Source organism: Arachis duranensis, chromosome 6, assembly GCF_000817695.3.
Source record: "Arachis duranensis cultivar V14167 chromosome 6, aradu.V14167.gnm2.J7QH, whole genome shotgun sequence".
Classification (NCBI taxonomy): domain Eukaryota; kingdom Viridiplantae; phylum Streptophyta; class Magnoliopsida; order Fabales; family Fabaceae; genus Arachis; species Arachis duranensis.
Genome location: NC_029777.3, coordinates 102,958,515 through 102,972,205, shown reverse-complemented (window position 1 = coordinate 102,972,205; position 13,691 = coordinate 102,958,515). Strand labels below are relative to the sequence as shown.

Genomic DNA, 13,691 nt, shown 5'->3' with positions numbered 1-13,691 from the left:
TTCAGTGCCAAACAGATTTGGAACTCGAATTTACATGATTGGCTCTATAGAGGTGCAAGGAGTGAAAAATGTTTTTCTTTTCTTCTCAATCATCTGGTAGATTTGGAGAAGCAGAAATTATGACTTATTTAATACAAATGACTATTGGAGTACTAGTAAAGTGGTGAGTTTGATTCATAGTTCAGGAAGAAAGTTCCACACCATTTTTGCTATGCATCAATCTTTGTCTCCTCCTTCACTTTGTTTATATTGGGTTCTACCTCCCATTCATTTTGTTAAATTAAACTAGAATGAGACCCGCGCGATGTGCGAAACGATAAATGAATGATAATGTAATAAATATTAAAAATTGTTGTTTTATAGAATTAAATTAAATATGTGTAAACTAAAACTAAATTTAAAAAGTGTTTTATTTAAAATAATTTGTAATACAAAAGATTTGGATGTTGGAGTTATAAAATGATATTTTTATTTGGTGGTTTGATTTTTGTATTTGTTTTAATTGATGGTCTTAGTCTTCTTATGTGGTGTTCATCCTTCTTTTTCTTTATTAGTTGTTGTTAGAGTTATTGTTTTTTTCTTTATGTCGTAGGTTCTTGTGATGACATGTTGTTTATGAATTGTTAAGTTGTATGCACTTTCTATTGTATTGTTATTCCATCATTGCATGTATATTCTTCTTTCGAAAATGTGTCTTGAATTTGTATGGTTTTCTTTCTCCTTAATCTCTTGATGGATATGTGATCTTTGTCTGATAGATATTAGTGTTGACAAAGTTAGTTCTTATAATCAATGAATAATTTAAATTAAAAATAAGAATGATGTCTTAAATAAGTAATTTTTTTGGAGTATTACCTGTTTTATTTGTTATAATGGGTGTTAAAGTTTAGTATTTTTGGTTGGAACAAATATCTTGATAAAAGTGTATTGTTGAGAACCTTCTTTGAGATTAAAATAATTTACTTTGACTTCAAATATAAGTGTAAGGTTACACAAATTTTTTAATTGGAGTGGTACTTCAATGTTATTACTTTTTTGGAGTGTCAGTAGAATTAAAACAGTTGTGCCTAACAATTTTTTTTTTGCTATCAAATAGTACAAAAGTTGTTGTAACACTTTGATCTGAAACCTTTAATTGATTTCTGAACCTAAAATAAGTATTGGATTAGTAACTAATAATTTGATAGATGGAATTATGAAAAATATATAGAGTTATCTTATTTGATGTTATTCGAAAATAAATTTTTTTGCTAAATTTGATGTTGTTTGAAGGAATAGTGATAAGAGACTTATATAAGTAGTTCAAATAGTATAGAATTTAAATATTTGTAACATAAAATTTATTATGATTAATAATATTATTATGATATTTGTAATATAGATGTTTATTACTAATGAGTTATTGGGGTTATAAATTTATTGTATTATTTATAACGGTGAAATATAATAAATATAGGAATATGAATTCAATATCTCTGTAGGTTACAAATTTGGTTACAAATTTTTATATATATTTTTTTTGTTGATTTCGAAATAATAGATGATTTGGCAAAAATTAAGTGGTTGATTCTAAAATTTTGTCAAGTATACAATGTTGCTGACATGTCATTAGTAAGAAGAGAAAAATGTCTTAAAAATAATGTGGGTAAACTCATGCATCTACTTTTATATATTAAAAATAGATTGTGATGCTAGTTGTTTTGTTTCTTTTAGCTATGCTGGTTTTCGTTGTATCATTCGCAATTCTGATAGATGTTAGTTGAAAGATTGCACTGAAAAAATTGAAGTATGCAGTGTTTTTTTTGCTAAATTATATGTGATATGGAGAGATTTACTTTTAGTTTGAGATAATGGATTTTGAGGTTATTTGTGAAACAGACTATTTAAAAGTTTTTTTTGGTAAACCAAAAAATGCTTGGTAATGATATTCCAGAATAGAATTTGACAAAACATATACAGGAGGTTAAGAATTGGAATTGGAGAGTCTCTATTCTTTTAATTCATAGAAATGCAAAGTGTTGTAAATTGTATAGTTAAAACAGCTGCTTCTGGCGTAGACATTTAATCGAATTGGAGTCAATCATGGAGTGAATTTCAACGTCTAATAAATTTAGATATAAATTTAGCCAATCAATTTGGTTTTATCTCTATTTTCCTTTTTCTTTTCTGTTTAGTCACTACAAAAATAATGCCATCAATAATTCTTTTTTACTGCTCATAATTTAACCCGAATTAAGGATTCCAATGGCTTATTGTGTTATAACGAAAAAAACTCATTCTCATATGAACTGGACAAACTAAACACATTTCAAAACCAAACTCTCCTATTATTAACTTAAGTAAGCTATTCGCTATACGTTGCCTTCTGTTCAACTGTGAATTGATCACAAAACTATATTAGTTCAAAGAGATATAACAAATTCAAGGATTTAAGGTATCTTAGTCGAAACTAGTGGAACTCACTTCGGATTGGTCGGAAAATTTGGAGTATTTCCTTCTAGTTGTATCAAATTTATTTTTTCATTTTACCAATCTATTCTATGATCTTTTTCCAACGAGCTAGACCATTATCAGCTACACCTCCTTTGGATGGACTAAGCTATTGTTCGGTATAGAGTGTTTGGAACAACAAGAAAACAAAAGTTCTCATAAATTGGGCGTTAACAGTTATGCAGACGTGTACCTAGCAATAGATTTAGTAATAAGAATAAGAATTCAGGTAACTGCTACCACATTCTTGGCACATTTTTTGCCAGTTGCCACTCTAGAAGAAAATTAATTTGACAACAGCTAATAGTAACTGTCTAGTAGGATAAGAAAGTTTATCAAAGGTGCGCAAATGGTATAAGTGGGAGTAAACTTTATCCAAGTGAGTTTCATAATATTACACCAATGGTGTAATGCTGTAATTACATAATCCAACTTCACCACTTTAATATTATAAACTGGCCAGGAACTTTGCTTCTGACCATAAATATAACATTACTAATGAGAATGTTAATAATTGGTGAAAGTGTACAAGATCTTAAAAGCAATGATTTCCAAGGTGCTGGAATAATGCAAGACCCCATCATATCGGACTCCCTTCGTCACTGGTGTAACCCATCCTGACATCGGATCTGGAACCAGTTCGGTGGCGTATTTTCAGGTACCCGAACTTTCCTGAACCAGGCGATGAACCCTCGAAAATAAAAGGCAAATAACCAGTTTGCTTCTTGTACCTCTGCTGGATCTGAAATCAAAATTTGTTGAAGGTTTAAGAACACAATGTATCCCATGTTGGAATATTCTGAAAAGTGGAACTGAAAACTAAGATACCTCAATTATTTGTTCACCGCTCTTGAGACAGTTTCTACCAATTACACAAACAGTTCCACCAGAACCTCCACCAGTGATCTTTGCTCCACATAATGTTGTGTCTTCTGCTTTAGAGGCTGCACTATGCTGCACCTCCTGCACCAAGTGTACAAGCCTATCTGTTGCGTCCGAGCCAAGTCCGCAAGCACTGTAGCTATAGTGACACTGCAAATCATAATTAGTTAGAAGCCAAACTGTTTTCCTTCTTTATATTTTAGTTTTCTTCAATTCAAATAACACATGCATTTCAGCTCAAGTATATTTCAAACAATACAAAATATTAAGGAACTAAGTTGGCCAACTGAAATCATGCTTGTACCTGATATAGCAGTTCTCCTAAGGCAGTAAGTTGATCAGTTGAAGCTGTTGAAGTTAGAAGTGATTTGAAGGTCTGCACACCATATCACACCAAGGAATTGATTAAGAAACTATTATGCAAGATAGGGAACAAATGACTGATGCATTTAGCAATTTGAAGTGAAAAATAAAAATGGGCAAGGAGGTGGTTAGCTTTAAATCTTTTCAATCATATAGAAAAATAGAGATTTCTCTGTAAGACTTACCTTAACTCTGAAGTTTTCATAGATGGGATGCATTGTGGGAAATCTCACTCCATAAGTACGCTTGTCATCAATAGTAGTGACAGGATCATTGTGATTTTTGTAGGTGTCCAAAAATGATTGACCGATAATGGAGTTTGGAATTTGCTTAGCATAAAGAGCCTCAAATCTGTAAATGAAAGCTGTATAAAGAAGGAATTCTATATTTGCCCGAATGTATAGTGGGGTACTATTACTTACACCAGCAATATGGGAAGTGAATTGAGCATGCCAACATAAATAAAAAATGCAGAACAACATAATCCATTTGATAGATTATGATCTAATTATTTTCTTACTCCTTCAAAGCCATTACTACTCATGATTACCTTTCAAATAAACATGGAATTTACCTGTGAGGAGGCAAATTACATAAGTAGTCTAAGGAAGCTTCTTGTTTAAGTAGTTCTAAATCATCTTGTTCCACTTCATCATTGTTCACCCCATTAGTTTGCATATCAGACAATTCATCTGAAGCTTTAGACTTAATCATCTTCAGACCCATAAAGGTGCCAATTCTGACAGAACCATAGTCTGCACCTCCAATACTGAAATAGATGACAATTAGGAATTAGGATATTTCAAACACCATGAAGATATGGAATAGGTTGATATTTTCCAAGGGTGGTAAAAGATCAGCATTTCAAAGACAGTATATGTGAAAGATAATAAAAAGGGTCAAACATAAATGGAAAAACCCAAATATTGTTAGTCCATATACCTGTGTCTTATTCCAGAATCAATTCCCCAGACACGGATATGGTTGGGAATCTCTACAAGGCCAACAATCTCTGCAGGCTGCATCAATAACAAGCAGCATCAATGATATCAAGTCTAAAGAATAAGAAACACTGTTCCCTGTAACTTGTACTGATGCATACCTGGCAAATCATAGCTAGAAGTTTGTTGGCTTCACCACATGCCGAAGTCATCTGATCCATGACACCACATGGTGCTCCTACAATGTGATTTTCCACCTAACGAATATTGTAAGAGAATGAAGTTTAATTAATTGAAATGCATGCAAGAGATAAATAAAATCATAGAGAATTTTGGTTGGAATATAGGATGAAGTTCAACCTTTTGGCAAAGTATAGCGAGGTCTCTTGGGTCGATATTTAATCCTGATTTGCAAAAACAAAATATATAAGAAAAAGAACTCAAATGATCTTGTTTGCAGAAAAACTTGGTGTAGCTTTTTTTCATGAGAAGAAACAATGAATCTTGTGTGATAAAAAAGGAGAGCTTGAAGTTTAGTCCCTGTAAACTAAACATCAGAAAAGAGCTTATTACCATGAGCAGCTGCAATCGCAGACATACTGGCGACCTCCACAGATGCAGAAGATGATACACCTTTCCCTTCAGGGACCGCTGATGAAATCTATGCATAACAAGAAAATGAAAGTTTTCAAACCTTTACAGTGTATACTGAATTACATCTCTAAGTACTTTGTTTCTCAATATACTTTATTTCCTTGATTTGTTAGAGAAGCAGATAAACCTTAACAGTTATAACTTATCCCATATTTGTTTTGTTTAAACCAAGTATTCAATAACTTAATAGAGAAAGAGGAGTTACCAGCATGGTGATACTGTCGTTAAAACGCACACCCATCTCAGTCATCAAGACCAAAATTGCCCCAGCAACATATGCTGCCCACCTGTGAAGTTAATCATTCAATTAGTATAATAATAGAATGTTCTAAATGCCTAAGATGCATATAAAATGATGCATATCTACTACCCACTTTTGGGATGGATCTTGAGCAAAATATTTCCTTGCTCTCTCATAAGACATTAGCTTGCCATCTTCCATGAAATCAGACAAATCCATGTCAAATGTTGGACTACGATAGCCAAGCTCTGAGCCATATGACACCTGCACATGAAGTAATCATTTACTAAAACTGATAAAGCTATCTATATTAAAATAGATATACATCTTTTTTTCCCTTCTCTTTTTTAATCAAATCAATATTATTTGCTCATCATGCTTCAAAAGAAACATATTTGTCAAATTTATATATTTTCCTTCCAACCTATAATGTCAAATCTTGTATAATTCAGAAACACATCTTCATAATAGTTCAAAAGAACATCCAAATAGAGTGAGTTCAGAAACACTCCTCATATTCCATCTTATTTTACAATTTAAGCTTCACATGTTTTCAATTTCTCCGGTTAGACTACATAGAAATAGCATATTTCATATCAATAATATGGATTCACATTGATTTGTGCATTATTTCTCTAGAGAGCCTATATTGATAGGCCTAAATTGGTGTTAAATCTGTATTCTTTAACTTGGCTTGCTGTATCTTTTGATTCTTGCGATCAGAACTGTCAATCATATTATTCTAAAATGTATAAACCAACAGTCATTGTTAATTGAACAAACTATTTAGAAGCTTTGCACATTTTCAACATACAATTTGTAACACAGCAGTAGCCTCTCCTCTGTCATTCTGTCGCGCCGCAGCATGTTTCCACAGCTTATGTTTACTTGGATGGAGCCTTTGTAGAGCAACATGGCAGGCTTCTTTGATTGGCATCTACAAGATAATGTTACAAAAGAAGCAATGTCAATATGATATCTCAAATTGAATTTGCACAGCAACACAGCAGGCTCCTTTGAGTGAATATTTGTCTATATTTTCTGGAATAACCTGTTGGGTAAATAACATTCTGAAGTAACTATTTATGAGGCTCTACCTAATTAATAGCTTTAACTTTTAGGACAATTAACTCTTTTACATTATTATAGAAAGAATACTCAACTATTTGGAAGATTTTTTAAGCAAAACTCTATCAGTAGCACTGGAATATACAAATAATGAAAATAAATGTTGTACGGTAACATTACTATCTGAACAAGAAGCACCTATGAGACTTTTATTCTTTCAAGTAATTATCAATTAAAGTAATTATCACTAATGTTATGATTGTACAAGAGAGATACAGATACAACCTGAAGAACAAGGCTTCCAGAATAGTCAGCAATACCACCCATGACATCTAACCTTCCAGGAGCTCTTGTCACATATATTTCTTCCTGTCATAATGATTCAACATCAATAATTGAAAGAACCAATAACAAAAAAGGACATCTGTAGTGTAATATCACAAAAATAAAACAAATAAAAAAATGGGAATGGTCAAGACCTCCCAGTTGAACAGAGAAGCTGCAGCCCTACTCTCCCGCCTTTTGGGGTTCGCATGTAATTCAGTTAAGCTATGTAAGAAAGCCACAGTATCTGGAAAACCTTGAACATTTCCGTGCAGAATCTCAAAGTCATCTATTACACTGAAGAAAGAATACAAGGAAATAAAGAGGCATTTAAAACAAGAACGTTTTTATAAAACCAAACAGACTTTTTATAGTCACAAAAAAGATTACGAGCACTTGAAGTAAAATGAAACTTACGATTCAACCAAAGCACTTTCAAAATCTGCTGGCCGATCTGATGGTCGCCGGCCAAGTTGGCTTTCAGCATTTACATACCATTCTGGGATTGCAACGTCTCGGCCAGTGGCCCTTTGCAGTTGATACCCAAGAACAATAGCATCACGTAATCTTCTTGCCCCACTAAGCTGCACATTGAATTGAAAGTCCATGTTCAGTCTTTTCTCAAAATCTTCATGAAACCAGAAGCTTGTGCACTAAAACCATAACTAATAGGTATCAATAGTCCTTTACCTTATCTGATGCATAATTTTTCCCAAATGCAGTCTCCTGTAGGATGTGGGCAGCCATCTACATTTGAAAATTTTAAACACGACATGTTACTACATGCAAACGAAGGTGTAGCAAGGAGCAACAATAGAAGAATTTAAACATGCATTACACTGATATACAACAGATAGTTTACCAGCAAACAATCTATATTTGTGATCTGCTTAGTTAAGTTATTTCATGTATGATGACCTCAGAAGGCATGTGCAATGGATCATCATAAGAAAATTTGATTTTGATTATGTCAGATACCTGTATGGATCCAAGCGCACCAGGTACAATTCATTTCATGTATATTCGATAACTAGAAATTATTACCATCCATTTAGTTTCAACATTTTCCATTATTCCGGAAACTATACTGGGGGGAAATTCTTAAAGTTTACATGATAGTTAACAAATAAAGCATTATGAAAGCTCCTACGCAAAATGAGTCAATTAATTCAAGAATAAGATGATACCTCAGCACCATTAATGCCTCCTTCATAGCAGGGATTCAAACTTACTGCACGTTCAAGATAAGGTCTCCAGTGACCAGTGAGTAAATCCCTCCTAATCATTTCAACTCCACATTGATAAAACTACCAAAGAAAAAATAGATAATTACTTAGGCACTCAAGAGGTGGAAAAATACTTTATACTAATATAAAGAAAGTAGAAAGGTAGTACCTCAAGCATATTTCTCAAGAAAGGCTCTTCGTTGAAATAATCTCTACGTACAAACACAAAAGGACACTTATATGCCAAGGCTTCACTTGCAGTTCCATATCCAATTTTTCCTGAAATAATAATAATAATAATAACAACAACAACTCACGAAATTAACATTTAAAAAAATGAAAGCCTCAAACTGACCAAGCATACAATCACATGCTGCAATAATATCAGGAGTATATGCTTCTTTATCAAGTTTTCTGAAGTTTGGAGGAAGGTCGGTGCTCTCAGAAGCTCCACAAACCTGGATCACCAAATAACATGTATGTAAAAAGTAAAAATAAAAAATAATGTGACAACTCAAAACAGAATGGTGGAGAAGGAGTACGTACCAAGCCGAGCCAGCCAGATGGCAAGAATTCCTCCTTTAGCTGCCATCCTCCTGGCTGGAGAAAAACAAAATCATATAGGCAGAAGTCGGAAGTCAGATGGTGAGCATGATTCTGTTTAGAGTCTTAAAACCAGAAATATCACAAGATTTCAATATTTAGAATTTTTGGCTCTCATACTCTCATAGACACAAAGGCATAACATTCAAATTCTTAGGGACTACCATTTTTTATCAAAATCTAAATTACAGAGTGAAAACATGCAGTATCCGAATGACAGTTCTTGTTAACCGGCTTTATTGAATGCATTGTTTAGTATGTTTGGCAAAGATTGTGTGTGTACTAAAGACTTGTCTTGTTAACTGGCTTTATAGAATTCGGGAGAAGGAAGAAAGCAAAAATTTTTGTGGGAGAAAGAAAAACAAAGAAGCCTAGAACAATTGCCTTCAAGTTCTGTTTTTCTTTTAAAAAATAGAAAAAAGAAAGAGAAAAGACTACTATTAATAATAATAAAGATTTAAGTAATAACCTGTCCACCAAAGTTGAGAATAACTAACTTCACATCATCAGCTACACCAAGATCCTCCCTCACCTTCAACAAGGAAAATTAAAGGTTCATGGATTAGGAGTTAAATCATCCTATGAAACAGCTCCGCGAAGTTTTGTTTGGCAGTACCTCTTTTGGAGATTTATGCAACCTCCTCACAACAAGAGGAACATCAATAACATCACGAAAAGCAGGCACTACAAAAATAGATGCCACATTTATCATTAACTATGTCCAAGACGAAATTTAGGAGGATTTCATTTAATGTTAGGCTATTGTAATTTAATTTTCTAAGAACTGGCTTACTTGGGCAATATCCCGGGAGTCGGATAAGGAACTCGCAGTGGGAATAGTCCTCAGCAATCTGAATCAATGATGTGCAGATATAGTTATATATCTTGTTTCAAGTACAAAATATAGCATGAAAAAGAAAAGGTAGATTAATTACAGTTCAAAAGAATTCTACTTTCAAAAATATGTCCCTAACAGCCAAAAGAATCTGGATAAGAATAGCACAAATGCATTTTAAAAAAATACAAAATAACACTGGATACAAGGTAAACAATCAGAAACTTCTAATACTTCTGTCAAATAATGTCCAAAAGGGAGCAGATAATTTCCTAAAGAAAATTTTTATAACCTGCCACACTATTGAGCGATGATGTATTCCAGCAGCCATGACATATTCTGCATAGATGAAGTCCCAACTGAAATCATAAGATATGGAATGAGGGTAAGGACAAGCACAAGACATGACGAGATTATCCAGCTGCAGACAATCAAGGCATTAAACTGGCAACTAAAATCAATCCCCAGCATTGATTTAAATATTCATTCATCATTGGCAAACAGCATATATTCTTGCAATCCATAGTCCCTCCACCTTAAACAGTACTTTAGGTAACAAAAGTGAATAACATTATGAAGGAAAAAGGATGCAACTGAGTTACCTAAAATTGGTTACACAGACAGACCGAATACCAGCATCTGCTGCTGCACGACATGCTACTGGGACAACATCAGATACCTGATATCTCAGATTAGTTAAACATAATTCATTATTGTGTAATGCTGTTTTGTTTAGAGTAAGGCAGCTCCCCTTGACTTATATTTTAATATCAAAACATTGTGATTTTCTTGTCGATTCCAATCAAAAAAGGAGAGAGTATGTCCCATACCACTAAGTCAGCTTTGATTGAATTCAGCCATTCTGTTTCTTGTGCCAAGATTTGTGCACGAGGCTTCACTGCTGTCTCAGAATACTAATCCAAGTACAACTCAAGCGATCAGCAACATAAACAGAAGCAGAAAGTATTGCCAAAATATAACATAATATAATTTGGTGGTTTCTATACCTTCTCCAAAGAGGCAAGACGATCAACCGTCAAAGCATCTGCCTGAACTGCTCCGCAGTCCAAAAGCACCTGTTTTATATAAATACATAAATATGCATTCTCTTTGAAACCAGTCTTTGATTTTTAAGAGATTTCCCTTGGACAAAACTAGGATACAAATTCTCAAAGCAATAAAAAGTAAACGTTTTAGATGCCTAACTAACCCTGATACTCTAGAACTGATTCAACATTTGTTCTAACTGTAGCTAACATGCACTTTTTCATTGGATTTATGAACATGCCCCCTTGCAGGTAGCACTTGAAAGTTCACTTGAGCATTTTATCCTTCTTAAAATCTTGCATTACCCATTTGAAGATGTGCATGTCTATATATTTAGTTTAAAAATTGCCCTTTTTTTTTCCCTAAACTCCAATTAAGAGATAAACAATAGAAATATGGTCATTTAAAACTTGAAAAAGATAATAACACAAATTTTGAGTTTACATTGGGTTTACAATAGGGAATAAATATGTTTTTCAGTTCATAACTTCATGTAAATATAATTCATTTAGTTGATTGGATTGTTTTAGCCTTAAAAATTGGAGTATTCAAATCAAATAAAATCCAATCAAAAACTAATCCAATTTGAACTACATTAAATAATAGTATAAAATATAATTTTTTTTAATATTAAATTTATCCTTTTAATTTTAACATGTTTAGCTAATGTATTATTCTTACTTAAATAACATTTTCTAAATATTGTCTTTTTCCCTCTTGTTTACTTAATTTTAGTTTTTAATATTTAAAATTTAAAATTTATAATTGTCAAAATTTAATAAACTTATCCAATCAAAATCACAACAGCTTATATAATTTAAATTTGATTAGTTTACTTTTAAATTGGATCCTATAATAATAAATGAAAAATCTAAATCCATGTGTACTCCATAGTCACCAATGTTTGAGCACTAACTAGTGTACTCTTTTTTGTCTGAATTTTATTATTTTTATTTTTTTATAAAATCTAAAAATTAAAAAATATTAAAAATAAAAATAGAAAATATAATACAAACCAAAAAGTAATTATTTTTTAATTATCAGCTTGTTTCATCTTTTCTTTTTGTTTTTAAAAAAAAAAACTTAAAAAGTTTAAAGTTGAACTAAAAAAAGTTGAAAAGGAGAAAAAAAGAAAAGAAAAGAGGAGTTATGGTTTCGGAAGGCATTGATGATAACAATAAAAGACTGACCTTACGAATGAACAATCGAGGAGAATCAACTGCAGAGGTAAAAACAAATGCAGGTGCACCCGTCACTACATGCACATCATGTCCCGCTAGGATCAACTGTCGAACCACCTATTCATCCATTTCAAACCAAAATTCACATTATAATCACAAGATACAATATATTTTCAATTGAGATCATCATCATTGGAGATTTTTTTAGCCAAATTTTCAGCTAATTAATCTTAAAACATGTATGATGCATCAGCTCGTTAATTCTCCTATTTCACTTTACACCTTTAATCCATCACAATTCCCATAAAATATTTAATCCGTTTCCAAAAGAAAACTTTTATTTCTTTTCAAACCAAAAAGTGAAAAGCGCATAAACAAAAATCAATTCGATTTTTTCGGATACAAAAGAGAGCAAACAATCGCCGCATTGAACCAAAAAAGTGATGGACGAGTACAAAGGAGAAAATTGAAAAAAATAAAATAAATTATAAAAAAAGAGGGAATGAATAAGAAGAAAAACCTCGGCAACTCTGGTGGCGTGGCCAAAACCATGACCAGTAACATAGTAAGCGAAGACGAGGTGCTTGCTCGAAGCTGAAACTGCTTCCTCAATCCTCATTTTGATCTTTTTTTCCAGATCAAAACTCGGAATGATTTGTTTTTTTTTTCTCTCTTTTTTATTGTGTGCTTTTTTTGTTTTCAAGTTCTTCCGTTTCCCTTGAATTTCGGAAAGCTAGATAATAAATAAGATTCAAGACACGTGATTTGTTAATCCAAAATCATATAGACCTTTAATATCTCCTAACTAAAAGAAAAGAAGAAGTTTGTATATAAAATTTTAACATTCCGTTATTAAAGAGAGAATGATGAGCATTAAAATTTGGTTGGACTTTTTTCTTTTATTGTTTTAATTTAAATTTATTTTATTTTTTTATTAATATTAAATTATTATAAAATTAGTCACAAAAAAATATTATAAAATTATTACAAAAACAAAAAATAAAAAATTAAAAGAATTAAAAAGATAAAATACTCTTTTAGGATTAATTTAAAAGACTAAATAGTCACCAAAAAAAATTAAAAGACTAAAATATTTTTTAACAATATTTTTTTTACTAAAGATGAGGAGACTCGAATTCACGACTTCTTAGATGAGTATAGATTATAGAAAGATTATGCCATTTGAGCTATAACTCATTGGCTAACAATAAATTTATTTAATTTGAATTAAAAATTTAATTTAATTAAAAAAATAAGACAAGTTTTTAATTAATTTTAAAAACACAAAAATTCTTTTTTAAATAAAACCGATTTTGTGTAAGCATATATTTATGAAACAATATTATAAATTTTTTATATAAATAAAATAAATATAAAATTTATGTTTTTCCTTTATTATTTGTCTTATTTTAATATAATATAATTTGAATTAAAAAAGTTTATTTTCTATTCAAATTTAAAATTTTTTTTAATTTAAAAGAAAAGAGGTAAGATAAATACAAAGGATATAATAGATATTTTAATTCTAGAAAATTAATTTAAAAATTTTAAAAATAATTTAATTCTACCAAAATTTAAATTACTATCACTTTTCTAACTGACTATTTTTACATATGAATTTAACTGGATCAAACGTGGATGGATGAGACGACAAGATAAGTAAACTAATTTCTTAAACTAGTAGATTAATTAATTAATAATTAATCACTTGGAGTTTAAAAATAGGACCGAGATTGGAAACTTGATTTAATTAATTGATTGATAGCATTTTAGCAATGAGAAAAATAATTTCTATAAAAATTAATAATTAACAATAAGTAGTACTGAGTATAAAAA

General features: G+C 31.3%; 1 protein-coding gene across 1 annotated transcript; it reads right to left on the bottom strand.

Annotated features, from left to right (window-relative positions):
• Positions 1–2,821: 2,821 nt before the first annotated feature.
• LOC107495184 (L-arabinokinase) lies at positions 2,822–12,626 on the bottom strand. Its single transcript, XM_016116287.3, has 29 exons — positions 12,376–12,626; positions 11,865–11,972; positions 10,635–10,703; positions 10,458–10,541; positions 10,230–10,306; positions 9,920–9,986; positions 9,586–9,643; positions 9,409–9,476; positions 9,262–9,324; positions 8,736–8,789; positions 8,545–8,647; positions 8,359–8,468; positions 8,151–8,270; positions 7,654–7,710; positions 7,381–7,547; positions 7,119–7,260; positions 6,925–7,008; positions 6,386–6,508; positions 5,705–5,835; positions 5,536–5,617; positions 5,250–5,337; positions 5,037–5,080; positions 4,838–4,933; positions 4,678–4,754; positions 4,310–4,504; positions 3,921–4,086; positions 3,677–3,748; positions 3,319–3,522; positions 2,822–3,232 (listed from the first exon to the last, which is right to left on the bottom strand). The coding sequence occupies exons 1-29, from the start codon at positions 12,472–12,474 to the stop codon at positions 3,071–3,073; spliced, it is 2,970 nt and encodes a 989-aa protein (XP_015971773.1). The 5' UTR covers positions 12,475–12,626; the 3' UTR covers positions 2,822–3,070.
• Between the last annotated feature and the right edge of the window lie 1,065 nt (positions 12,627–13,691).